The 27,213-nt window shown below is 42.2% G+C and overlaps 1 protein-coding gene across 1 annotated transcript in view; it reads right to left on the bottom strand.

Annotated features, from left to right (window-relative positions):
• col12a1b (collagen, type XII, alpha 1b) overlaps positions 1-27,213 on the bottom strand; it is an 80,666-nt gene that overhangs the window by 15,253 nt on the left and 38,200 nt on the right. Inside the window, exons 31-68 of the mRNA XM_061241129.1 lie at positions 26,559-26,688; positions 25,957-26,096; positions 25,415-25,544; positions 24,476-24,615; positions 23,930-24,059; positions 23,043-23,182; positions 22,496-22,625; positions 22,271-22,410; positions 21,690-21,819; positions 21,313-21,452; positions 20,354-20,483; positions 19,740-19,879; positions 19,480-19,609; positions 19,176-19,315; positions 18,536-18,665; positions 18,147-18,286; positions 17,837-17,966; positions 17,526-17,665; positions 16,928-17,057; positions 16,646-16,785; positions 16,424-16,553; positions 15,395-15,537; positions 13,613-13,742; positions 13,243-13,385; positions 12,597-12,726; positions 11,856-11,975; positions 11,384-11,530; positions 10,979-11,095; positions 8,863-9,015; positions 8,691-8,765; positions 7,846-7,985; positions 7,563-7,686; positions 7,215-7,358; positions 5,730-5,894; positions 5,523-5,561; positions 5,267-5,405; positions 4,151-4,293; positions 3,567-3,676 (exon numbers count right to left, since the gene is read on the bottom strand). Coding sequence (XP_061097113.1) covers positions 3,567-3,676; positions 4,151-4,293; positions 5,267-5,405; positions 5,523-5,561; positions 5,730-5,894; positions 7,215-7,358; positions 7,563-7,686; positions 7,846-7,985; positions 8,691-8,765; positions 8,863-9,015; positions 10,979-11,095; positions 11,384-11,530; positions 11,856-11,975; positions 12,597-12,726; positions 13,243-13,385; positions 13,613-13,742; positions 15,395-15,537; positions 16,424-16,553; positions 16,646-16,785; positions 16,928-17,057; positions 17,526-17,665; positions 17,837-17,966; positions 18,147-18,286; positions 18,536-18,665; positions 19,176-19,315; positions 19,480-19,609; positions 19,740-19,879; positions 20,354-20,483; positions 21,313-21,452; positions 21,690-21,819; positions 22,271-22,410; positions 22,496-22,625; positions 23,043-23,182; positions 23,930-24,059; positions 24,476-24,615; positions 25,415-25,544; positions 25,957-26,096; positions 26,559-26,688 — 4,992 coding nt within the window. The remainder of the gene's footprint in view (positions 1-3,566; positions 3,677-4,150; positions 4,294-5,266; positions 5,406-5,522; positions 5,562-5,729; positions 5,895-7,214; positions 7,359-7,562; positions 7,687-7,845; positions 7,986-8,690; positions 8,766-8,862; positions 9,016-10,978; positions 11,096-11,383; positions 11,531-11,855; positions 11,976-12,596; positions 12,727-13,242; positions 13,386-13,612; positions 13,743-15,394; positions 15,538-16,423; positions 16,554-16,645; positions 16,786-16,927; positions 17,058-17,525; positions 17,666-17,836; positions 17,967-18,146; positions 18,287-18,535; positions 18,666-19,175; positions 19,316-19,479; positions 19,610-19,739; positions 19,880-20,353; positions 20,484-21,312; positions 21,453-21,689; positions 21,820-22,270; positions 22,411-22,495; positions 22,626-23,042; positions 23,183-23,929; positions 24,060-24,475; positions 24,616-25,414; positions 25,545-25,956; positions 26,097-26,558; positions 26,689-27,213) is intronic.

Here is a 27,213-nt window from a genome sequence, read left to right as displayed (position 1 = left end):
CCTTGGCTTTCAGCCACTCAAGATTACACCTCCTTTGTCCTTACAGGTCATTACTAGTGATTGCATTCATCAACTCAAACATTAAGTATATATTTTTGACATGCACCTCCGCACTTGCTGGTGTTTTCTTGGCTGATTCCCAATGAGTTGTACGATATTTGGTGGAAGATTTACTTTATGCCCTCTGTACTTTGTTCTCCATTACCCTAAAATTGGCTGGCTCCTCCAGCAATTTCACTCATTCACTTTGACTACAGTTTCAAACAAAAGGAAGCAGGCTTGCACATAAGATTCAGTATAATCCGTCGGAAATAAAATGAAGTCAACAACATTCATAACATAGCCCCATCTGTTAAAATGGGTTCAGAGCACTCGCACACCTCCTTCAATCCACTTGCCAAAGCAAAAAACAACACATAAAACCCATAAAAAAGAGGAGCAAAAGTACTGGTACATTTTTGAGCGCCTAAGTCATGTTTGTTTGTTCAATGCTTATTGGCATTGGTATCTTAACTCCATTTTTCACAGCTGACGAGCTGACAGTGCTTCAAAGCATTTTTTCCTTTATCCTCCTGTTTACAGGACCATATATCACAGGACCATGTGTAATATGTGCCTGTGTTGTTCCTTGTCCGTGTACCCGAAAATAAAAGGTTTGAAGGTCAATTAACCGTATTGTTCCTAATCACAGGACCATACCATCACAGGATTGTACCATCACAGAACCATACCATCAAAAAGCCATACCATCACAGAACCATACACCACAGGACCATACAATTGCACAGAAATGTTTTTTAATGTTTTTGCTATTAGAAAGCCAAAGAACGCACTTGTGAAATACATGTAGGCTAGCCCATATATCACTCACATGTTAGTTAAAACTCTCAGCTCACTTCATGTAAATGTGTAGGGAGTAAACTTTGTATTGAAAATGTAGCTCATAAATGTTTCGCCCGTATACACTACAGAATGAGAAGTGTTCCTGACCAGTCAGACTTCTTAACTTAAGACTTCCACGTGGATACAGCGGATAAATTACTGTGCCACAAGCATTACAACACCCCCCCCCCCCCCCCCCCCCCATAAACCCCCAGACCATCAGCTACCAGAAGCAATCCAGGCAGAGCCCAAGACCCAAGCAGCGAAACAGAGACATAGCCAAAAGGGGAGAGAGAGAGAGTGTTGGAGAGGGGGGAAGGAGAGAGAGAGATTGCCATTCTGGCATTCCACCGACTTTCTGATGTAATTGTTTAATAGCTCGAGCACTGACCCAACATTTTCCAGACTCGCACGCCAGCAACTGCACTTCTTTTTATTGGTCTCCTCTCCCCAAATGGCAGTATAGACAATGCAATGCGGTCATGCAAGCAGATCTCATCTGGTGCATTTCTTATAAATATTTGTCTCCACAGTCCTCTGTTTGCCCTCCACTCTGACGTCAGGTGAACGACATATTCCGACTTCGGGAAGTTCATTAAACTCGCTACAGCTTGTTGTAGCCAGATTGAAACTCAGCACCCCTGTTTGTTATACACTGCTTCACAAAGCAAACTGAAATCGGCCTTCATGCTCACTCATACCGACATACTATTACATAGCTTTCAGTTGCATTTACCGTGACTTATGGCCCTACGACACACAAAACTGTGCTCACGTTACTCAACTGCATGATTCATTCCAAATCCAATACTCAACACTCACCAAAAATTTCCCTCGTGAAAAAGTTGCTTTGTTGCCATAACTCCATTTCGACGATATCAGATAAAATCTAGTTATACTGCTTCAGTACATCTTTCATTAGAATCGTGATATCTGTAGCATTTGGCCAAATGTCCTCATGCTTGTGTCAAGGAATACCCAGACTCCCTCTAAGCTGTCATCAGCCTAATTCAAATCATCCACATGCTAGTACAAAAAAGCCCTATCTAATGGATGGGAATTGATGTTATACAGTATAATTATATTCTGAAAGCAGATTCAAACCAATGACTGGTTGTATAAATATCGTTGTCATACCTATGGCCCGACAATAAATTAATGTTTAAAATAATTATTCAGAATTCCTAACCACTACAGTGCCTTCTTTAGGCAGTGGTATTCTCTAATAGGTTATCCAGAGGGAACAAATAAATCAAATCAAACTGCTTCTGTAGACCCAGGACCCGGTGTTTACACTAGGATGGAGAGGGCTTTATCCTTCGTTTCTTTATCTAATGGAGGGAAGTGGAAATCAACACTAACACTAAAAAATGTATACAGATGAATATCAGGATATTAGATCACACTGGAACTGTTGCCCATAACTTTAGAAGGGCCATTTGGGAAACTGTCTGCTTTTCAGCTTCCTTTTGTAAACTTTTACTGACTGTGAAAGGTCATCCAATTCCCTTCTCATTGCTGCTTCAGATATTTATAACTCCTTATATACAAGTCTATTATACAGTCTTTGTTCTCAGAAATCAGTCCAATATCTTCCTACCTAGCTTTTTGTATTCAAAAACTATTCACATGTGGCCAGTGTTATACATTTTGGTTTCACAATGCATTAATTAGAGCACGTTTTATATAAGTAGTCCCTCATTTCAAAGTTTGAGACAAATGAACATAATGTCAAATAAAAGAGTCATGCTTTGTATTTGGTTGCATATCCCTTGTGACCTATCAATATCATCAGAGTCTGGATATCTTGTTCAGGTTGCCCTACAAGCGATACTAAAACTCATTGCATTTGAATGGAACTCTATGGGAATTGGAGGGTGGGACTAGATTCAGCAGTATGGAACACACTAAGTCTTTAAGTCATCAAGGATCCAAGGTATCAAATCAGCCTCAAACCATCAAGCTGCTGCCAGATTTGCACTGAATAGTGCTCTAATTACTACATGGTAAAACCAAAACGTATAAAAATACCCTTTAATAAAAGCTGAGTCTGCACTTTGACCAGATATGAATTATTTGATTATAAACAGAGGAAATACAATCTTAAATTAGAAAAGGGCAAGGTGATTCCAAACTTGGGGGTGTATGTGTGTGAAGAACAAATGGCAATAGTAATTATCCAGTCCTGTTCATGATACAGGCGCCATATGTAGAAATATAATTCAGCTGAATTAGCAATAATAAAATATCTGACTTTACGTACTGCTCAGTACTGTTAATCTGTGACCCCCTCATATCCTTCACATGCTCCTCTGGGTCTGACTCTTGGACATTTTGAACATATAACCATACAAGCCTATATCTCATTATGTATGGCATACAATTGTGCCAATACAAACATCATCACATAAGCATCCTTTTCATCTTGCAATGTTTTACATGACATGCAGAAAATATAAAGTATTATGTCACAAATAGAAACTTGAAACGTGTCTGTATCTGTACCTTTGATACACCACCTAGAACAGGAATGCCAGGTATTTATTCTTTATTCAGTATCCTTATATCCCCAGGAAAGTCAACAGAGACAGAGCAGCCTAGGTGTGACCACAGTACCAAGCCCAGAGTGTTGCCTAGCGACCCCTTTGAATTCCGCTCCACTAGAAAACAAAAAAGGCGTTTACCTTGTGGAAACTCCCATGGAAAATCTGCTTGATTTGCTCATTATCAAAGGTGACTCTCTGGATCTCCCCCCGTGTATCCTTGTTGTAAAAGGATATTGCTTTGCTTGAAGCTAATGCGAGAAAGAGAAAAAAGAAGGGGTGGGGGAGAGAGGGAGAGAGGCATTAAGTCTCTAGCAATGTGTGTTGCACAGAGATGCTGTGAAAACCACATAAGCTAGGAATATATCAGTGCTGAGAGACAAAACCCACAAAAGACTGTTTTTCACACAGCTGGGAAGTAGAAGATTATGTGAAAGTATCATAAAAAATAAATACAGGGATAATTTGGCAGTGGCAAAATGGCAGCAAGAGCTGGCCAGATTAAGTAAGTATCCTAGATAAACCATCATTGCTGCTTGATTACGGACAAAGATGCAGCACCACAGCCCTGAGACTGCAGTGCTGCCCTGATATCCCAGGTGAAAAGTGTGTTTCATGACACAGTCATCAAGTACAGCTGGTGGTCGACTACATCCACCATTTTGACCTCGAGCTTAACCTCCCTCCACCCCCCAACCCCTGAACTGGCAAAATTCAAGCCTTACGATCAACGGTAACTCCGACTTCAGGCTTGTTGCCGCTGTCAGACACCTGCCATATGTCGAACGCCTCCGTTGGCGAATCGGGGAGGAGACGGAACATAAGGATGATGGTATAAGCCTGCGGCAGTCCGTCAGGGTGAATTTCCCTGTCAGATTTAAACAGAAATGACGTAAGACAAAAAAGAATGCGACACCTCAGATAAATCACAGACAATAAGCAAACAAGCGCACTCAGCACTCAGCACTCAACAGAAGTGGCAGTTTGTTTACCGCAAAAAAAGGCTTTGGTTGCGACATTGGATTTTGTTAGTCAATTTAATGAAGTGAGATATCTGGCAGGCCAAACTTTCCAAACAGACTTAGATCTTGTGACAAAGAAAAGGCTAGTGCTCACGACACCACAGCTGAACATGATCAGATTGTCTGGCAAACGCCACAAAGAGACAGTATTAGTCTGTTTGCGGCTTTAGCTTGAGGGCAGCGATATTCCCATGCATAATGTCTTGACCTGCTGGGTCAGGCAATCACAACATACTTAGGAGTATGCTGTAAATCAACAGACCTTGTCTGGTAGGGAATGGCCTCATTGCCTGAGCATGACCGGGCAAGATATATCATGTCATCGTTACTGAATCACTGTCTTTCTCATCATGTAAGCCACACTCGAGGAAACTCAGGCCAAGCCACAGAGACGTCTCTCACAAAATCTGAGGGTGCGTACTGAGCGCAAATATATGAATGCGATGGAAATCGAGGCTTTCCCAGGCCTTCAAGGGATCAGAATATAATGGAAGCATTTTCTTCACCACAAATTTGTGAAAAGTGTTTCCATTTGAGCACGTTAAATCAACTGTGTACACACACACACAAAAAGCCAATTTTGTGCATATAAAAAATGCCTTAAGATGGGCCAAATAAGACAAAAAAACAACAAGAAATGTTTTTGGTGTCACTGTTTCCATACACAGAGGGACATGTAGCAGCAGAATTGGTATAACCAATCCCAGAGTTAAAGAGTATGGAAGACATAGAAAGGCCCGGAAGATGTACATTAACAGTCTGAATCCTCCTTGTTTGGAAACAAACAAGTTGAAAATGAGCTAAAATGATCTAACTTACGTAGTGGGCTGTGTCAAAAATGCATTTTTGTGGATTCTGTATGAATAGTAGCTGTTGAAAGAGCCGGGCTCCAATGAAACTCCTTTTACAGCAGCGTAGGTCTTCTCTGTCAAGTTGAATGCCTCAAGCATTCTGAAGCCTGCAGATGACAAGGTACAGTTCATACCACAATATTCAAGAGACTACTGTTGCCAGCTGCACTGTGTGTAGCCATGCAGACCTTTATGCGCATTCAGACATATCCACGCATGCTCACCTGGCGACGTGAACCCATTCAAGTAAATCAATGGACAAGCTGTGAAATAAACAACCAAAATTGAACAGTTACAAACACTTCTCAGACTTTCTGAATACTGTGCAAAATATGCATGTAAGCCAATACCAGAATCATACAAACAGCATTTTTAAATATATAAAATTATTGGCATTGTGAGGGGACATAAGGTTATAAATCAATGCTTACTGGAAGTTGCTGTTTCACAGATAAACGTGACAAGGTTATCCTGAATCGTTGAAAAGGCATCAAAGTCATCCACAATAAACACGTGTCTTTCACTTGGCTTGCTTCCAATGTTCTGCAGCTCGGCGTAGTCCACATCAGCAACACCAACAACAAACACACTGTAACCTGCAGGACACACACACACATGCACACACAAACATAAGAAGATTTTCCAGTTATCCATTCTACAGTGATATCGCTTTTTATGTCAGGTTGTTGTCATTATCAGTAGAAGCACTAAAATACCCTATGGACGAAAATACCTTTCCCACAGAAAGGGGTCAAAGGTATTTGCTCAATGTTTCAGCAAAGATTCAAAGAAAATGAACAGGTAAAATACAGCCACGCCAAATATATATAACAGTCTCACAAATCAAACAGTGAGAACATAATAATAATAATAATTCTGCATTGCCAAGACATTACATTACATTATTGGCATTTGGCCAATATCCAGAGCGACGTACAACAAAGTGCATACCCATAACCAGGGATAAGTTCGCTGAAAGACCCTAGAGGTAAGTACAATTTCAACTGCTACCTGTACAACAAAGATAAGGACAAGGGGCTCTTTTTTTTTTTTTTTTTTTTTTTAACAAACAAACAAACAAACAGAGCAAAAGTCACCAAAGTTAACTATCCAAACACTGCTTACCTAGCCAACTAAAAATACCGATACACAAAGCAAGTCACAGAGAGAACAATTAAGGTTCACAGGGAGGTAGGGAGGGATGGGGAGAGGTGCTGCTTGAAGAGGTGCGTCTTCAGCTTGCGCTTGAAGGTGGGGAGAGATTCTATAGTTCTGACCTCAACGGGGAGTTCGTTCCACCACCGTGGAGCCAGAACAGACAGTAGTCGTGAGCGTGAGGTGGAGGTTCTGAGAGGGGGAGGTGCCAAGCGGCCTGTGGAGGCTGAACGAAGAGGTCTGGCAGGGATGTAGGGTCTGATGATTTTTTGCAGATAAGCTGGGGAAGACCCTTTAACTGCTTGGAAGGCTAGCACCAATGTTTTGAATTTGATGCGAGCCATGACAGGCAGCCAGTGGAGGGAAGTAAGCAGGGGGGTGACGTGTGAGTATTTGGGAAGGTTGAAGACCAGACGAGCTGCTGCATTCTGGATGAATTGGAGGGGTCTGATGGCGGATGCTGGGAGGCCAGCCAAGAGGGAATTGCAGTAGTCCAGGTGGGACAGAACCATCGCTTGGACCTGGGTCGAGTAGGGGGTGAGAAAGGGGCGGATTCTCCGTATGTTGTATAGGAAGAACCTGCAAGACCGGGTCACCGCCGCAATGTTCTCGGAAAGGGACAGTCTGCTGTCCATCACCACGCCGAGGTTCCTTGCACTGGGTGACGGCGTGAGTGTGGTATCCCCGAGAGAAATGGAGAGATCCAGATGGGGAGAGGTATTAGCAGAGTGCTGAGTGCAGAGTGCAGAGTGCTGTCTTACCAGCATGCTGCAGTTTGGAGGCACTTTTCTGAACCTCGTCCTGAGAACGTCCATCAGTGACCACCACCAGAACCTTTGGAACGTTCCGTCTCATTCCATTGTCAAATGTGAAGACCCGCTCACCGATGTGCTTGAGAGCAACACCTGAAAGAGGAAGACCAGCCAAATCAAGCATGTCCTATCAATCCAGCTTGGGATTTGGTAGTATGGGGATGCTCATACAAAACATTCATCGTGTGTTGTGCTTCAACAGTCAAAACTGAACACAGTCACAACAGTTGAAACACAGTGGAGCAACAGTCAAAGACAGACATCAAAACTAAAGGTGTTATTTTTAGTGAGGGGTACCTGTTTTGGTGTTTCCCCCCCTGTAGCGAATGAGATGAAGAGCTGACAGCACGCTGCCCTTATCATGGTAAGTGTTAAGCCTAAACTCCGTCTTTGCCTCGTCACTGAACTGGACGAAAGACACCTGTTCACAGAGAAAGGAGAGAAGAAAGGCGTATGAGTCACATGAATTGAGAGGTCCTGTCAGAAAGACAACATAATAACAGCCATGACATTTATTCTGCGGTTTCCCCAATATTATTCTTTTCTCACAGCTCTTTGTTAACAGACCCCAAAACAGTACCTGCATTCCTGCTGGGCTGATGATATCAAAGGCTCCGACGGTGTTGAAAACAAACTGCACGACTTTGTTGAAGCTTTCATCGCCAATACTCCACGAGCCGTCGATAAGGAACACCACGTCGGCCTTGGCGCCTTTGCACACTGGAGCAGAACAATCAACAGCAAGGTAAGCAGTGCATGTAACTAACAGAGTGCTGCAACTAAAGGCTATGAGGTACTTTTTCCAGAAGATTCACAAACCACAAGTGATAAAAGAAAATAACAAAATGAACGCATGCTGGTTTAACATCACATTTTCCTCAATCACAAGCAAACAAACAAGCAGAAAACATTTGGCAGCCATAAGCCTCTCAATGTGGTTTTTTTCCTGTTAGTAATTGGCACAACCGGGAGCAAAAATGCCAACTGCAGTGCATCACATTTGTGGTTGACTGCTGTAACATACCCTTAAGGTGATTTAACAGGTCAAACACAACGGCTAATTAAAAAGACAGTTCCTACAGACGAGCCAAACTCCAATTTTGTTCTCCGTAGAGGATCATTCCCAAACTAAGACTACCTCAATGCCTGGAGGGATGCAGTGCATGTGTGATGGTGAATTAAATCGATGTACTGCCTCCAAACCACAGCACATTTGTGACAGCTGCCAATCGGAATGATGAAATTGCCCAGACCTCCATGAACCAATTTCCTGAATCCTTTTTGAAGTGGTTTGTTCTATTCTGGGTTCTTGTTGATTCGGGGAAAACCTACTGGGACATGGCAGGTTTTTATAGTGTGGTGTTGAACGCGTTGCGTCGCACGCTGTGTTAACGTTTACGACCGGCGAGTGTTTTGTTTGCTTACCTTCCCAGGCAGGAGGAATGGTGGGAGGAGGGGGAGGGGTCGGGGCTGCAGTTGGTGGCTCGCTGGGCTTCACAACTAGGAGATATGGACAGTTAAAACGGGGTGTAAACTCCTTTCAATAAAAGACGAGAGCCTTGTTTGCTCGCGATAAAAGGGAAAGGTCAGCACTTACGGGTTCTCTCTTTGGCGCTGACCCCGGGTCCCTCCAGGTTGGGGGTTTGGACGAACACAGTGGCGTTGTACAAGGCGTCAGGAGAGAGGCCGTCAAAGCAGTACACAGTCTTGGCAGCAGTGATGGTGATTTCCTGCTGGCCCTTACTGGAAGCTGGAAAAAAGGAGGGAAAACTGGACTAAGTGTCCCGGTTTAGGTGTAGATCTTCACGCAGACTTGAATTGAATCCAAATCTGTTCTTAACTTTGAGCTAGAAATAAGCAGCTCAAGAACACAACCTAGGCCAGCTGAGCAATTGCTAACATTAAGTTGCCAAAAATGTGTTTGTGAATGAAGTAATACAGTATTTGCATATTTATAAGTCAAAGTTTCAGTCTAAAGGGGAGTGCTGACTAAATCCAGACCCAGTTCTACAGCAAATTTCTGACAGCTCCCAATCCACAGTAATTTATGAATTACTGTATGAAATTGTGCAGACCTCCATGAGCACATTTCCTAAATCCTTTTGAGAAGAGGTTTATTCTGTATTGGCTTCATGTGGATTTGGTAAAAAATTAATGGGATATGGAGGCAACACATGCTGTGTTTGGAACCTAATATTGTCTGCAGAAAAATAATGAACATTCAGCCATAATATTTCCATTCAGGATATTAATGTGGGGTTTAAGCCAGTGACCTAATTTCAATCAACATTTGTCCACTACTTTGAACTACAAATAAATGCAATGCCTCCTATCCTCACAAACACAGCTTGTTGATTCACTTTAGATGATTTAATAACGTTTTGTGAAGAAAGAACATGCATTTGCATTTAAGGAAAATGTGGACTGAATCCAGGCTAATCATATAATTATTTTTGTACATGGTTGAGCAACAAATACTGGAAAAAACTTGGTTTGATGGGTTTCAGAGAAAAGCCCCTTGAGCCCTTAAAGATTTAATTATTCCACCGTCCATTTTTTCCATGACTGATCACTAACACTCAACATCTGTAGTGCATTTAAAAGCAAACGTAACACCTGTCCTCTGAAATCTTAGCTCTTTCTCTTTTCAAGATTAGATTGGTGAGATTCCGGTCTTGCAGATAATTCAGCACCTGGGAACAGTGCTATCAACTGTTCTTACTCTGGCAAAATCAGTCTCTAGGGAATGAGTATCCCAATACTGATTCAAACATAATTTCCTGTTTTTTAAGTTACGTGTGAATACGGCACAGATGTAGTCAACAGATGAACAGAACTGTGATCTAAGCTTTCACTTAAAAGTTGGCAGTTGGCTTCTTTCACATCCTGCCAAATTATGCATCCTGCTTTTGGGGGAAAATAAGCAAAGAGCTAAAATAAACATCTCTTTGATCATCTAGACACTATCATATAAGCTGTAGTGTTTCTAAGCATGTGTGTGGTGATGCGGATACACTACGGATCTGCATACTTCAACAGCACTGAAAAAAGCCTTTTGAGGGAATCATGTCAAAATGACAGGCAGTATCAGTATTGGCAAAATGCTAAGCGTATGATGGCGCAACATACGCACATTTAATGCGCTGCTGATGTTAAGTAAATTAAGTGAAAACATGCTCAAAACAACAGCCTAATCACAGTCATCTGAACCTCTTTCATTTATTTCTTTTTTTTATTTTTACTGGCCCAACTCACAAGCTAAACATAGTAGCTATATTGTCAGCAGTTCTAGAACCATGCTCTCTAATTAATAATAAAGTCAGCAAGTTGAAATATTTTATAATAAAAATAAATTCGCTACATCTGTCTTGGATAAGTTCACGTCGATGCTCATCTACTTCCAGGAATGTGGAAACTTGGTTGAAATTTGGGCCAATATCAGTATCGGAAAAGCCAATTTTGCCAGACAAATATTGGTTATTGATACTGGCCCAGAATTCCCATATCGCATGTCAATAATTTGTAAAAGATGACATGTGTAAAGGGTGTGTGTCAGTCTAGTACATTCCTCCACACTGACTTCTTTTATACAGTCTGCGATTAAACTTTTGGGAAATCGTGTTTCTGTGGGGGGATGTAATGAAAATAACAATGCTCTGTGGTTTCATTTGTGAATCTTAGTCGACATTTTGAGTGCAAATATTTGGACTTACGGTCGAGAGGGTTCAGCTTGATTCTGTAAGAGGTGGCAGCCCGATGTGGTGTCCACTTGACGCAGAATTTGTCGTAGCCAACATTAAACGTCTCAACATTAGAGACATTGAGGTACACTGGAAAAAATAGGGAATACGGTTACATTATTATATTGTACTATGTTTGAGTGAACACTAGGAATGTGTTTGGTTGAAATACGCAGCAAAACCAAACTTTCAGGTTATGATTTATTTTATTTTTTCAAATAGCTTAATATCAAGGGTTAACATCAATTCATTTAAAAATATGTAGGCTTTTATATATTTATCTTGGTATAATTATCTTATGGTAAAAAGTATATGTTTGGGAAATAATATCATGTGAAGGACATAAAAGACCATAGTCTGGTGCACCCTGGTACATACGTGTGGTTCCCTGTCCATCGAGAGATCCACTCATCCCTGCATCGTACTGGGCGAACACCTTGACATCATAGGGAGTGCCTGGCTGCAGATTGTGTAAGGTGTACGAGGTCACATCACCCACAAACACCTCCAAGGTCTCGTCCTTATCTGAGGATATAAGCCCACACAAGACAAAAATTTTTTTTGTAAATAAAAACATTTGGTTCCCAAAAAAGGTTTATCATTCAGTGACTCATTGTTTGGATTATATCCTTCCTTACACTCTAAATATTTACTTATTCTTCACTTAAGAGTAGCCTGGTGCTTTATTGCACAACGGGTGAGTAGTTGTAGAAATGCATCATGGGAAATGCTGACAAAAATGTACAAATAGCTTTGGTACGTGTCTGACTAATGCATGCTTTGGAGAATTGGAGACAGGTTCATAATATGTTAAACATTTTCCTATATCCCCCCCAAAAGCTGACTGTACCTGTGGGCTGGTAGACCAGCTTGTATCCCAGTACTGGGGAGGGCGAAGGGTCCCAATGCACACGGAATCGGGTGTACCACTCGTCCGTGACACGCAGGTTCTGGGGCGCCAGGAGGGCAACTGCAGGCGTGGCAGGGTAGAAAGATTTCATCATCCAATCAGTAACGGCAATTACACATTCTAAGGCATGGGAAACCTTACTTGTTGTTTCCAGGCTGACCCCAGTGCAGAGAATTACCACAACACCAGCTGGACTGCTACAGAGCAGAGAATGTTTCTAATCTCTCCATGTTTTGGATTTGTTATGAATAATGCGTGTTTACCTATGGTTTATTTTTCTTGTAGTGGGCAGCTGTACTGAGAGCTCCTCTGTTGGATGAAAGCCAGTTCAAGCTGCCAACTCAGAATAGGCCAAGGCAAAATATGTGTGCTGCTTTCGTAACAAAGACCAATGTTCACTGAGTCTCCCTGGTTTTAAAATGTGAATTTCCTATGCCAGGACCTCAAACATCATGCAGGAAGAGCTAGCTCTGTTCTACAAAGTTAAGAGCCATCATTGGACCTGATTGGAAAAGCTGTATGTTAGACTGGACAGAGCTGAGGTACTGTTGCTTTTAATAAGCAGTAACTGCGATGAAACGATGGATTTGTTGTTTCAGAAAGTCAGATTAACAGCTGCTCATTTTAGGCTAAGATGGCTTCCTTGAACTGTGTCCCCCAAGACAGACGCCCTGACATTACGTGTGCGTCCGTTTCCAGCCAGCTTCTTTCCGACTGCGTCGGTGTAAATGGCTTCCACGGAGATGTTGTACGGGGTGTCGGGCTGGAGGTTCTGCAGCATGGCATTGTTTCTGTTTCCAGGGACGACAGCCTGAGGGAAAACATCGGAGAATAAACGTTATTCCCATTAGCACAAGCTACCGTTTGTGCCAGCGCCCATCACACAATGATTCAAGAGTGGGAGAGGCACAGCTGTAGGATTTTCACCGCTTCCCACATTATCCAAGCGTCCAAACAATACAGCTTCCAGACAGTAATAACACTTCAAGAGGGTGTCTGCAGCTAACAGATTTCATGTCTTTTTAATTTCTGAGATTTGTGTAATTGACATAATTTATCTTCATTTGCCTGCTCAGGCACCCTGCCATTATTTTGATTGAATGTGAACTCATAAATAGGAAGGAAATGCAAATTTGGCTAAATAAACCTGACCTCACACACTCACTTTAACATTAATAGGCTTACATTAAATTAACTGTCTAATCTTACCACTGTGCTACATCGAGAGAGTGTGTGACAGAGTGTGTGACCACTGTTATCTGAGAGCATTCCTGCATGCTGTTCGGATTTGGATTGTCAGTAGACAGAGTTATCTTGCTGCACTTACATATTCAGTGATGGGGTCCCCAGTCAGGGGGGCGTAGGCGATCTTGTATTGCTGGACGGGCCCCTCAGCGTGGTCCCAGGCAATGCTCAGAGTGTTGGTGGTGGCCCCAAAGACTCGAAGGTTCCTGGGCCCACCGCGAGGTACTGCAGTATCCAGAGCAAACGTTGTTATTACACAAGAGCCGGCACGTTTCTATGTCAACATAGTCCATGTCATAATATATGTTGAATAATCTTGTGCAGGTGACCGCATCTTTGTATGAGCACTCCATCCAAAAATTACAAAGTTATTTTGTGCGCGCCATGTTTGAACAGAGGTTTGAAAAGGTTTGGTTTGTAGCCAGTTTTGTCAAAAATTTAGGATGACTCACGGGTTTTGCCGTTTCCTTTCACAGCCGTTCCCTCCCCATCGGCGTACAGAGGCACGACATCCACTGAGTACGGTGTGTCAGGAATGAGTGAATCGAGGAAGGCGTTGTGTGTGTTTCCAGGAACCAGGACCTGTGGAGGACAAAAACGCACTGAGTCAAACCCGAATCGACGAAGAACAGTGATGCAGCCAGAAGGTACTTACTGTTTAAAAAATGCCTGTCTATAGCTGAAGAGAAATAACCCAGAAAACATGACTAATTCGGCACAGATACTATACACAATGACTTCACCGCCAGAGCTATTTGTGTCACTCAAGAAGAAATGCATTTCTTGGCAGCAGTAATTCATCCATACTCAGCCACAGTTAGCATTATCATGGCTAAACGAAGTGGAAAAAAAAACACTCCATTGATGCTGTACTCTCTGGAAAACGGACACTGCCTGGCTTCTTTTTTGAGACAATTTGTTGCAAAGCACCTGACCCATCCCAGCTGCTTCAGTGTCATTATTGAAGTCAGCCTGTTAAACTGATAATATATTCCAATCACCTCTTTTTTGTTGACATTTTCAAATGGTCATTTTCAATATACAGCCAAATGGCAATAGTTTCAAATATCTCTGTCACCTGTTAATGACTACTTGACATTTTCATTTTTGGCTGTACAACATCTTTGGCTTCCTTTGTGCTTTTTCCTGCCTACAGTTTCTCACGATCTTGTAGGTGAACCCAGATTTCACAGTGAAGATTCCCCTGGTGACATAAGGCCACTGGGAGGAAGAAGCCAAGGAAAGCAGGTTCTAGCTGCCTCACTTTTACTGGTCATAAGCCACAATGACTACTGTACAAGCCCCTTCTTGAGAACTGTAATCTGTTACCACTTTTACTAAACCTCCAAAACTTGTGTTTGACATTTGTCATTTGATACTTGGCATGACTGGCATAGGAAGCTGGCTGCAACTTTGAAAGGTCTTCTTTCACCCCATAAAAACAAAGCATAAAATAAGAAATCATAAAAAAAACTGCCTTGTTATCGGACTTCAAAGGTCTGATGATCCCAGAACTTATCAGCGTACTATCAGTGATGTCATATACAGATCAGGGGATCAGTTCTTATGAGGCAAATAGCTCCATCGATTCCCTGACATTTTAGAAAATGTGGGTGCAATCATTGCCAAAAGATGAAAAGCTTGGAAAGAAGATAATGAAAAGGTTTTTCCATATTATCAGCACATGTGGAGTATAGCTAAAATGTGTTTTTCTTTAGAAAGGTTCAACTGCTTCTAAAGAATGAACTCAAAACCCCTACCTCATCTCTCCCTTAGTATTCTGGACCTGAATTTAGCAGACTCTAAAGCTTAGAATTATATTATACTATTTGAGATATCCAGCTTTAGAATTCAAAAGTCCCATATGATATAATAATCATTTGTTTTATATTAAACAGGTTTGGAAAACTGATTAGTTGGTGAACCTGTTGACCAATCCCAAAATGTCAATAGAATTTTTTTGTTTTTAGCTCCGAGCTTGAGATGGTTTGAACAGCTCAAGCATTGTTTTGAAGCAGCTGTTAGCTGGTTGACCAGCCCAGACAAGCTACCAGCCCTAGCTGGTTGACCAGCTCAGACAAGCTACCAGCCCTAGCTGGTTGACCAGCTCATAACCAGCTAGACCAACTTTATGACCAGCTTAGCCATACTGGCATAGCTGAATTTTACAGCAGGGAAACCCCTTGAGCTGGAAACTCTTTTATTTTAAAGGATGTACTATGGCAGTGACTCACAAAACTGGCTGGCCGAACTCCAGTCAGGGCCGAGTAGGCCACACGGTACTGTTGCACCTTCCCGGTGGCAGGCTCCCAGCGCACGTTCAGGCTGTTGGGGGTGGGGTTGTAGACCTTGATGTTTCTGGGTGGGGTGCGCGGCACTGCAGAACAGAGAGGCAGGTTCAGGGTCAGACAATTTATCCTCCGATTATGGTCACTTCAAAAACCAAGCAACTATTATACTGGCAGCCAACTACCAATGCCTTAATAGTCTGGAATAGGTTGTTTGGCCTTCCAGCTGAGGAGCTTCTACTTTTATTTGATGCGTTATGCTCATTGAAAAATCTCAACCAGTATGGTGTGGTATTTTAGACATTACAGTATATATACTGCACATACAAAATAAGAACAGAATGCAAGATCATCTGCGTGTCAGCATTGCACAACAAAGCTCTTGGCCCTATTGGTAAATCATTAGTCACAAGTGATACAGATATGCTTTGCTGCAACCTCAGCTCAGTAATTATCTTTTCTGGAGGGGATTCTGCTGAAGGAGCACTGCACACAATCTGGGCGGAAACTGGAGCAGTGAAAACAATTATATGAGACGCCAAAGGAAAGAGAACTTAGGGGACTGATAATTAGATAGATTTTTCCTTTCGTCCACTCCAAGAGTGACCAGAGGGCTTTTGCAATCTGGTCTATTATAGTAAACAGACCAACATAGAGCTTTCTTTGGACTGACTCTAAGCGCATGACTGTTCCACCCCAGGGGATGCTGATGGTATATCCTTGCAAGCTTCCCTGTAATTAATTGCATTAAAGTCCATTTGGATGAGTTTGTAGATTCTTTCCCCTCTGCGATCAATCAAAAGGGCTGGGAAGCAATCAGACAACTCAGACGACTCTGAGCAAACTAACTTGAAGCAAGTGTCACAAAAAAAGAAAATAAAGCTTGAAAGGAGACAACTTTATTATTTTATGATTCATTTATTATTAATCATGAAATATACTTGTTTTATTAAACGTATTGTCCGGGGGCCTTACGTGTCTTTCCCTTTTCGGACATGCGCTTCCCCTCTCCCTCTGGGTACACAGGCGCCACCGTCACGGTGTAGGGTGTGTCCGAGAGAAGGTTCCGGAGAACAGTGGTGGTAGTGCCACCAGAGACCTGCTCCTGTTTACAAAAATGGAAGCCACGGGTCAGTGAGAATCTAAAGTGACATCAAAAGTGATTTTTTAAAAATGATCTCCTAGCCTGGGCCTTACCATGTCCTCAGCCCCGCCTTTAGTGGGAACGTAGAAAAGCCTGTACTGCCTCACGTTGCCCTCCGCTGGTTCCCAACGCACCTTGAGGGAGCTTGTGGTGGGGTCTGTTACCAGCAGGCTTTTCACCCCACCCAAAGGTTCTGCAGGGAAGAAAACGCGAAAATCCCTCCATTAACCTAAATGTGGTTCCAACTTTAAACGGAAAACGAATATGAAAATATTTCAGATGGTCGAGTATAACAGGGCTTGTGCTTTGTCGTTGAAAACGGCGGAATGACTCACTTGTCTTTCCATTTTCAGACTGTCGTTTCCCTTCCACGTCCGCATACACTGGAACGACTGAGACTTTGTACAAGGTCTCTGGCTTAAGATTCCTCAGGATTGTGTTGACCGTCGCTCCGGAGACTTGCTCCTGCAAAGGAAATAACGGGGACATTCAGATGAAGTGCAAAATCTTTTCAACAGAAATTATACAGTATGTGGCCTACTTTTGTAATGTCAAGCAGTTGGATATTTGCCATGCTTCTGCTATACTGCTGACATTCTCCTGTGTTCCTGCAAATATGAAGAAGTTTTATAGACCAAGGGAGTCTCTATGCGTCTCAGTGATTGCTGAGCATTCACCAGACAACTAGCTAAGCTGTTTTAATACAAACCATCTCCAGTCAAATTGTCTAATAGAGTCATGGAATTTTCTTGTGGAGTTTGAATAAAAAAGAGCCTGTATCTTTTTTTTTTCCATTCCAGAGTTTACCTAAAAGCGAACTGAGAATGGTTCTAGTAAAGAGAACCATATGTGAAAATTGAATGCACGTCAACTGCTATGGGTTCATACAGCATGAAGATTTGTTGAAGCATCACCAAGCCAAAAGAGACCTACCATGGACTCTTGGCCCCCTGCAGCAGGGACGTAGAAGACATTATACTGGCGCACGTCTCCTTCCGCGGGTTCCCAGCGCACCCTGAGAGAGTTCACGGTGGGGTCGGTGACCTGCAGGTTCTTCACGCCACCCAAGGGCCCTGGAAGCAAATACATAATGTGTTGCTATGGAGCTAGCTATTTTAGAGACTCGCATACGATGCAAGCATTTCACTCACTGCAGTCTCTTCATTGAGAGTCCATTATTATTCTCTTTCATTATAATAATAGTAGATTGATAGGTTAACCTTATCCGGATGAAGGTGACTCACTTGTCTTTCCGTTTTCAGACTGCTTCTTGCCTTCTGCGTCAAGGTACACAGGCACCAACGATACCCGATATTCTGTGTCTGGCTGCAGGTTGCGCAGGACAGTACTGGTGGCTCCTCCAGAGACCATTTGCTGTTCACAACATATTGAAGTCAGTGCATGTTACCTCTAAACCTCTTCCAGCCAAGCTAATCTCATTACAGAGGGCAAATATGAGGAAACTCCTGTAAGGATCAGAGAACATGTCCTGCATACTCAAGTTTGTTCTATAAAACTGCATAGACCAAGATGTTTCTCGGCAGAGGAACCTACCGTGTCTTCAACATCCCCTGGGACAGGAACATAGAGAACTTTGTACTCGCGCACGTTCCCCTCAGCTGGCTCCCAGCGCACGTTCAGCGTGCTGATGGTGGGGTCGGTGACCTGCAAATTTCTTACTCCGCCCAAGGGCTCTTGGGAAAAGAATTATTAGAGCAGTGATTGAGACACACCTGGCCAACAGACTGAACAAGCAAACAGTTTGACATGATTCCACTGTTAAACAATGAAAAACAATATTTTTCAGATGTACTACGGTGTTATCTTACAGGTATAGCCAGCCAAACTCTTGAGTGACTGAGATGAATATAATGCAACTGCACGTTTGATCATGCATATGGGTTATCATCACTAACGGCTTTATGTTGGTACCCGTCACTTACTTGTCTTTTCATTTTCAGACTGTGGCTTTCCCTCCATGTCGGGATACACAGGCACAACGGTGACTGCGTAAACTGTGTCCGCCTGAAGGTTCCGCAGAACCGTGTACGTTGTCCCACCAGAAACGTAATCCTGTTCACGACAAAGGAAGCGATGAACAACTTCAACTATAACATTTTTTTTCAAGACATTAACTCTGGATGTTGTATTATGGAGAAGGAGGACATTTGAGAATGGCCTCTCAGACTGGGGAGAACTCATCACATACAGTACAAGAAACTTACGAGACAACATGTTACATACAAGAAATGTATTAATGAGGCTTTATAAAGTGTAGATAGCTCATAAAACACTGGCTTATAAACACCTCATTTTACCACTTAACATAAGTGTACACTCTTAGAAAAGAAGGGTCCTTTGGCTTGTCTCCATAGAGGAACCCTTTATATGTTAATGGAGCCCTCTATCATAGGTGTGAAGTGTGAAAGCTCCCAGACAAAGACACATTTGCCCAACAAAAAACCCATGAGCTAGAGAGGGTTCTTCTATGGAATCACAGAGCTCTTTGTGGAACCACTGTTTTCTGAGAGTGTACTATACAGGTTTGGGGGTAAATTCGAGGCAAAAAGATGGCAGTGTTACCGTCCTCTCTGTGCCCCCTGTGGCAGGAACGTAGATGATCTTGTACTGCCGCACGTTTCCGGCAGCCGGCTCCCAGCGCACGTTGAGCGTGCTGATAGTGGGGTCCGTCACCTGCAAGTTCTTGACTCCCCCCAAGGGCGCTGAGAAAAGAGCAGCTCGTAATTGCCTAACTGACAGCTAACCAATACGTATGTAGTTGTGGTTGTGTAGCCTTTAAAGTGCCGGAGGGCAAAGTCCAGGTAATACATATCAATTAATCACTGTCAACCAGACTAACTGCCTAATGTATGTGCTGAATACTCACAAGTTTTTCCATTGTCAGATTGGATTTGGCCGTCTCCTGCAGAGTACACAGGCACCACGGACACCGTGTAGACTGTGTCTGGACGGAGGTTTTGCAGAACGGTGCTGGTTGTGCTTCCAGAAACCTGATCCTGCTCACGAAAAGAGGTGTTTCATGGAGACTTGTGGGTTCACTCCACCTTCAAGCCACCATTCTTTTGACATTGAAAATGTAGAGTTTTGAGGAGGAGGTTGCAGATGGCGGAAAGCTGACAGTCTTACCATGAGCTCATCGCCGCCACTGGCGGGAACGTAGATGATCTTGTACTCGCGAACGTTCCCGGCAGCCGGCTCCCACCGCACGTTAAGCGTGCTGATGGTTGGGTCAGTGACCTTCAAGTTCTGTACTCCGCCCAAAGGCTCTGAAAAAGAAAAACAATTCATTAACTGGAAATTGATTTTAAAATACTGTTTAGCACTTTTCCTGCCTTTTGCCCAATGCATGCTGGGATAGGCTTCAGCCTCCCCATGACCCTGACCAGAAATAAGCGGGTTAGATGATGGATGGTTGAATGTTTAGCACATCCTTGTTGGCCCTGTTTTGAAATGTTATTTCCCATATCTAGCTTTCAGAGAGGAAAGCTAATGTCTGTTTCATGCGCTCAGCAGAAAACTGTTCTGAGCGGCTTAAAAAACTTTCATTTAATATATTATTCATTTATTCAGCTGGATAGCCGCTGAAACAATGCAGATTTAAGCACCACACCCAAGGATACAATAGTGGTGCACCTGTGAGAATTACACTTTTTGGGATATAAAACAAGCTCCCTGGCCAATCCGCCATAGTAATTACACATGTAATGACAAAAATTTCCATGTGGATTTCTTCAACTCACTTGTCTTTCCCTTTTCAGCCTGGCGTCTGCCATCTCCTGCTGGGTACACAGGCAAAACCGACACAGTGTAGAGGGTGTCTGGCAGGAGATTCCTCAGCACAGTGTTGGTTGTACTTGGAGAAACTCTTTCCTGTAAAAAAAATTTTTTTTAAGTCTATGACTTGGAACCTAGTCATGGATAAAAACAGTCATATTTTTATTTGCCTTACTGTAAGTGCATGATAAACGACAGTTTACCCCTGATCTTCTGACCCTACTGGACAAAACTGAGCTAAGGGTGAGGCTGTTTCACGCATCAGAACGGCTAATTTCACAGAGAGCATGACATTTCTGACAAACGCATCTGGTTAATTCCAAACAGATCTATGACTAAATCTGAAAGAAGAAGGATTCTGGTCTACATAAAGTATGAACGAGCCAAACAATTTACTTGTTATTGAAGTGTTACTGGATGTAGCCTTTGTGATCACAACATTCATGTTCTGTTGGTTCTAACTCATCTTTAACTCACTGAAAGTGAAGCAAGCTTGGAAAAACACTGACATAATGGTTTGGCTCAATAAATAAATCAATAACATTAGAATGATTAGCTGTAAGGACAGCACATTATCTAAAGGTGGCTAGTGGCTTTTTGTAATATAGCCTATACATAGCAAGATTAGCTTGGCTAGTTCGCTAGTAAGCACGGTGAAGTGCAGTGAAAGTGATGGCTTGTAGCAGGTTACCGCAGCAAGTAGCCTTCAAATTCAAAAGAAAGATGTTGCCCTTGGCTAGAGGAGAGTTTGTCTTTAGCTGACTGGTAACGCATTCATCTAGCAAATTCTTTGGATAAGTGACAAATCCCACCTCGGACTCAGGCAAAAATCTAACTCGTTACATATGGATATCTATATTACCATTTGAGTTTTGCCTTTTAAAAAAATATATGTTTGATTGACAAGCTGACAGTCCCACTGTACCGTGCTGTCGGGGCCCCCAGTAGCAGGAGTGTAGACGATCTTGTATTCGCGAACATTCCCTGGGGCGGCATCCCAGCGCACGTTGAGCGTACTGATCGTGGGGTCAGTGACCTGCAGGTTCCGGATTCCAGCCAAAGGCCCTGTGGATGTGGGGGTAATATTTTAGTACAGGATAGCTTTGGGAAAAAAATGGATATCAACATATCACTGACAGAGATAAATACATTTGTACATGAGTATATGTGGTACTCTATCCAGGTCGTATCTGGAAGATCCTGAGCTAGTGTAATTCTTATTCTCTATACAATTCATATCAGGATCTGTAACAGCAGTGAACAGATCATACTGCAATGATCTGATCCTAAAATTCGACTCACTTGTCTTTCCATTGTCTGACTGGCTTTTCCCATCTCCTTCAGGATACACAGGAACCAGTGAAACTGTGTAGACTGTGTCTGGATTAAGGTTCTTCAAAACAGTAGTGGTTGCACTTCCAGACACATGTTCCTGTTGACAAAAATAAACTAATATTTCACTCATGCAAATGTGGTGCTGGGCAGGTCAACAAATGACAAATCTGGGCCTCATGTTGTAAAAAGCCAATAAAGACTTCAAAGGCAATCAAATCAAGACTAGATACCAAAAGCTTTCTTATACCAGCGTTAAGAAAGCGATCGAATACAGCCGACTAATCAGAGAAACAGCTGAGAAGCCAACTGTCCAGTCACTTTTGGCCACCTAAAATGGGAGGGGGGGCTATGTATAAAAAGGGATGCGATTCCTAAACGCATCACCCAATGTGGATGTACATTAAATAGGACAGGCTGTACATTAACCTATTTATTGTTTCATTTCAAATCCAATGTGCTGGACTACAGTGCCAAATGAACAGAAATTGTACCAACTGTCCACATACATACGGACTTGACTGTGAATATTGCAAGGAGATTATTGTTACCGTAATCTCATCACCCCCTGCAGCGGGGACGTAGATGAGCTTGTACTGGCGCACTTCGCCCTCAGCTGGTGACCAGCGTACAGTCAGAGTGGTCATGGTGGGGTCAGTAATCTGGAGACCTTTCACTCCCCCATAAGGCTCTGGAGAAACATAAGGTAATATCATGGCAGAGCTGATTGGCAATCAACGGGATGTTGATCCTAAAACTCATATAGCTTGACTCACTTGTCTTTCCGTTTTCTGACTGGCTTTTCCCATCTCCTTCAGGATACAAAGGAACCACTGAGACTGTGTAGACTGTGTCTGCATGAAGGTTATGCAGAACAGTATTGGTTGTACTTCCAGTCACATGGTCCTGTTGAAAAAAGGAACAAATATTTTACTTGTGCAACTGGTGGTGCTGGGGATGATGGCAGATCAACACATGACAAATCTGATGACATGACTCTGTTAGTTGTGGTGCAATAATGGATTGACCATTCTTCCAAGCTCCCTCATCTGTTTACAGTTCCAATGGTGTCAAATGTCAAATATTTGAGCAACACAATGAAAATCCAGTCACAAGCAAACCAAACAAATCTGTAGCAGCAATGTATCACAGAAGATTTTTTCTCCATGCCAATATCAAACAGTCAGGCTATTGTAGCACAGAAGAATCCAGATGAAATATTTTAGAAACGATAGAGAGTTATCAAACCGTAGGCAGATTACAACAACATAACTAAGTAAATAAGCAATGTTATAAGGGCAGGAAGCAACCAAAGTCTCTTACCACGGACTCTTCGCCCCCTGCCGCAGGAATGTAGGTGATCTTGTACTGCCGCACGTCCCCATCAGCAGGGGACCAGCGCACATTGAGAGTGGTCATGGTGGGGTCAGTAACCTGCAGATTTTTCACTGCACCATAAGGCTCTGGAGAAACATAAGGTGACATCACAGCATAGCTAAAAACAAGGCATTTATGATGAGAAGAGGCCATTCAGTCCAGCAACGCTTGCCTTCATTTGCCTAAAAGAGAAATAGTATCTAGCACCGTATCAACCCTGGTCATGTCCTGGCAAGCTATTTCACACAGTGACAACTCAGTGTAAAAACATACTAATGTGTGAGTGGAAATTATCCTTTGCTGATTTCCATATACGCCCCCTCGTTCTGCTACCCAAACTAACCCTGAAGAAGTTAATTTAGCTTAATCCCTTTAATGAATTTAATCAATCAAATCTCCTCTAACTAGCCTTTTACTATGCTTGAAGAGATAAAGCATCTCAACGCTTTCCTCATAACATTTATACATAGAATCCATCTGGTTGCTCTTCTTTAAATGTTTTCCAGCTCCTCTATATCGCTCTAGTAGTACAGTCTCTAGAACTACACACAGTCCTCTAACTGGATGTTGTATCCTGCTGACACTAAGTGTGGTCTGACAAAGGTATTATATAAGAGTATATGAGTATAACATCCTTAGATTTGTATTCAGTACTCTAAGCTATGTATCAAAGTATCCTGTTGGCCTTTTTTACTGCTACAGCACATTGACTAGAACCTGAAAACTTTGATCAATTATTACTCCAAAGTTGTTTTCAACTTGAGCACATTCCAATTTTGTACCACATCACCTTCACTGATCACTGATCCTGAAACTCATGTAGCTTGACTCACTTGTCTTTCCATTTTCTGATTCACGTTTCCCATCTCCTTCAGGATACACAGGAAGCACAGACACTGTGTAGCTGGTGTCAGGAACAAGGTTTTTCAGAACAGTAGTGGTTGCACTTTCAGGCACTACATCCTGTTGAAAAATGGAACAGATATTTCACTTGTGTAAATGTGCTCCTGGAGTTGAATAAATGAAAAATATGATGACGGAGTTTTGCTGGTTGTGGCAGAAAAAAGTATTGACCATTCTTCCAGTCTCCCTCATCTGTTTACAGCTCCAAGTGATGTAGAACAAATGTGAAATATTTTGACAACACAATGCAAATCTGGTGACAAGATAAATCAAACAAATCAGTGATAACAACACAACCAAGAAGGATCTAGGCCCATACCAAGACCAAACAGTAAGGCTCATGTATCACATTCTTAAAAGCAGACCATATCTTTTGTCATAAGAGACATTTTCAAAATCATAGGAGGATATATAAGAAAAAGAACTCTAATATAGAGACTTCTTGAGGACAGGAAGCAACTAATGACAACCCTTACCACAGACTCTTGGCCTCCTGCCGTAGGGACGTAGATGACCTTGTACTGTCGTACGTTTCCATCAGCTGGTGACCAGCGCACATTGAGAGTGGTCATGGTTGGATTTGTAACCTGCAGATCTTTCACACCACTAAAAGACCCTGAGGAAACATAAGAAAATATCATAATATACACAGCTGATTGGCAAGTAACTGGATAGAGTAACATAATGATGAGAAAAGGCCACTCAACCCAGCAATACTGGCCTTTCCTACCACAAAAGTGTACCTTCTGCTTAGTTTGCCTAAAAGCTAAATAGTATTTGGCACTGTATCAGATCTGGTCCTGAAAAGCCCCAGTGTTTCTGCCACCACTACATGCCCTGACAAGCAATTCCACACAGTGACCACTCTCTGTGTGAAAAAATACTTTGTAATGTCTGTGCGGAATTTATCCTTCGCTAATTTCCATTTATGCTCCCTCGTTCTACTAACCAAACTCACCCTGAATAGTCCCTTGTAGCTAATTTTGTTGTAATTAATTTACTCAGTCAAACATCTCCTAAGTCTACTTTTACTATGATTGAATAGATTAATCATCTTAAGTCTGTCCTTATAACTTCAATACATATAATCAATCTGGTTGCCCTTCTTTGAACCTTTACCAGCTCCTATATTGTTGTGGTAGTACAATCCACAGAACTACACACAATACTCTGTGTAGTCTGACAAAGGTATTATATAAAGTGAGTATAACTTTCTTAGATTTGTACTCAATACTATGTATCCCAGTATCCTGTTAGCCTTTTTTACTGCTACAGCACATTGACTATAACCTGAAGGCTTTGATAAACTATTACTCGCAAGTCTGTTTCAAATTGAGCAAATTTCAATTTTGTATCACCCATTTTCATTGACTTTCACTGATTACTGATCCTAAAACTCATGTAGCTTGACTCACTTGTCTTTCCATTTTCTGACTGACGTTGCCCATCTCCTTCAGGATACACAGGAACCACTGACACTGTGTAGACTGTGTCTGGATGAAGGTTTCTCAGAACAGTAGTGGTTGCACTTCCAGACACTTGTTCCTGTTGAAAAAATTGACAAATATTACTTGTGTAAAAGTGGTGCTCGGGTTGAAAATTAGAGTGTGACATGGTTCTGCTGGTTGTGGTGCAAAAAAAGTATTGGCCATTCTTTCAATCTCCTTCATCTGTTTACAGCTCCAAGTGATGTTGAACAAATGTGAAATATGCTGACAACACAATGCAAATATGATGACAAGATGAATCAAACAAATCAGAGGTAACAACGCATCACAGAAGGATCTAGGCCCTTACCAAGACCAAACAGTAAGGGTCATGTAGCACATTCTTAAAAGCCGACTATAACTTTTGTCATAAGAGACACTTTCAAAATCATAGGAGGATATGTAAGCAAAATAACTAAGTAAATATAGAGACTTCTTGAGGGCAGGAAGCAACCATTGGCAACTCTTACCATGGTCTCATCACCCCCTGCCGCAGGGGCGTAGATGACCTTGTACTGTCGCACGTTCCCATCAGCTGGTGACCAGCGTACATTGAGAGAGGTCATGGTTGGGTCTGTAACTTGCAGATTCTTCACTCCACCAAAAGGATCTGGAGAAATATAAGGTGACATGTCATAGGTTGGTAATTAACTGGATGTTGCATCCTGCTGACTGTAATTCATTTGATCTATTATGCGGCTAACTGCCGGTGCTCTCCAAGATATGTTGTTTTTTCCTCACTTTGTTACCTTCTATATGGGCTTCCACTTTAAACCGAACGAAATGGGCTTCATGCCCTCATGCCACTTAAGAAACTATAGAAGCCAAAATTCTATTTTTCTTTGGGTTTTCCTTTAAAAATATACATTGTAACCAAGCGTGACAATGCTTAAACATGCTCCTTCAATATATCTGGCTCAAACCCTGACAGTGATACAGAGAGGATAAGGAACAAGGCTTGCCTTTCAGCAATGATTAATGGCACACCGTCATGAACAAGCCCAAATGTCATGGGTAATCCTTCCCTTTGTTTGGGGTTGGCAATTTGAGTGAAATTTCTTTTGCCACTTACTTGTCTTTCCTGCACCAGATATGGTATATGGGCCCCCGGTAGCGTAGACTGCACCCACATGAATGGAATATTGTGTGTCAGGAGTAAGCTTCTGGAGAAGGATGTTGGTCTTCTTCCCTCCGACCTGGGTCTGTTTGGAACAGATGTCAACACTCAGTGACTATTGTTTGCTTTCAACAGATGAGAACATCACTTGTTTTTCTTTTCCTTTCTTAAAAAGATGAGTCCAGTAGCAATTTATTTAAAAGGAGTTGAAGGAGGCCTATCCAGTAACACTTTGAGCACAATGATGACTTCAGCCCAGAATATACAAGCCTATTTTCCTTCTGTGCTTTTTCTGGACTGATGCCAAGCCATTCTACTTCATCACACTTAATGTTTCACCATACAGTACCTGTCCGGTAGAAGCTCAACTAGAACTTTGGACTAGGCATGAACACACAATGTGTCAACCCTCTAAGTGGATAGGCTACAGCAGCAGAAGATCAATAAGTAAAAACATTTTTCTTCATAAATACCTAAAAGTGCTCAGTGAGTACACATTCACCCAAATTTCTCTCAAAGTAATTATTAAGCAAATGCAGAAACAAAAAACAGATTCCCCAATGACCAGACCTTAATCCATTCCCATTAATTGTATATATTTGTGTAATTT

Source organism: Conger conger, chromosome 5 (assembly GCF_963514075.1).
Source record: "Conger conger chromosome 5, fConCon1.1, whole genome shotgun sequence".
Classification (NCBI taxonomy): domain Eukaryota; kingdom Metazoa; phylum Chordata; class Actinopteri; order Anguilliformes; family Congridae; genus Conger; species Conger conger.
The sequence above is the reverse complement of the archived record's forward strand: the minus strand, read 5'-3'. Positions and strand labels throughout refer to the sequence as shown.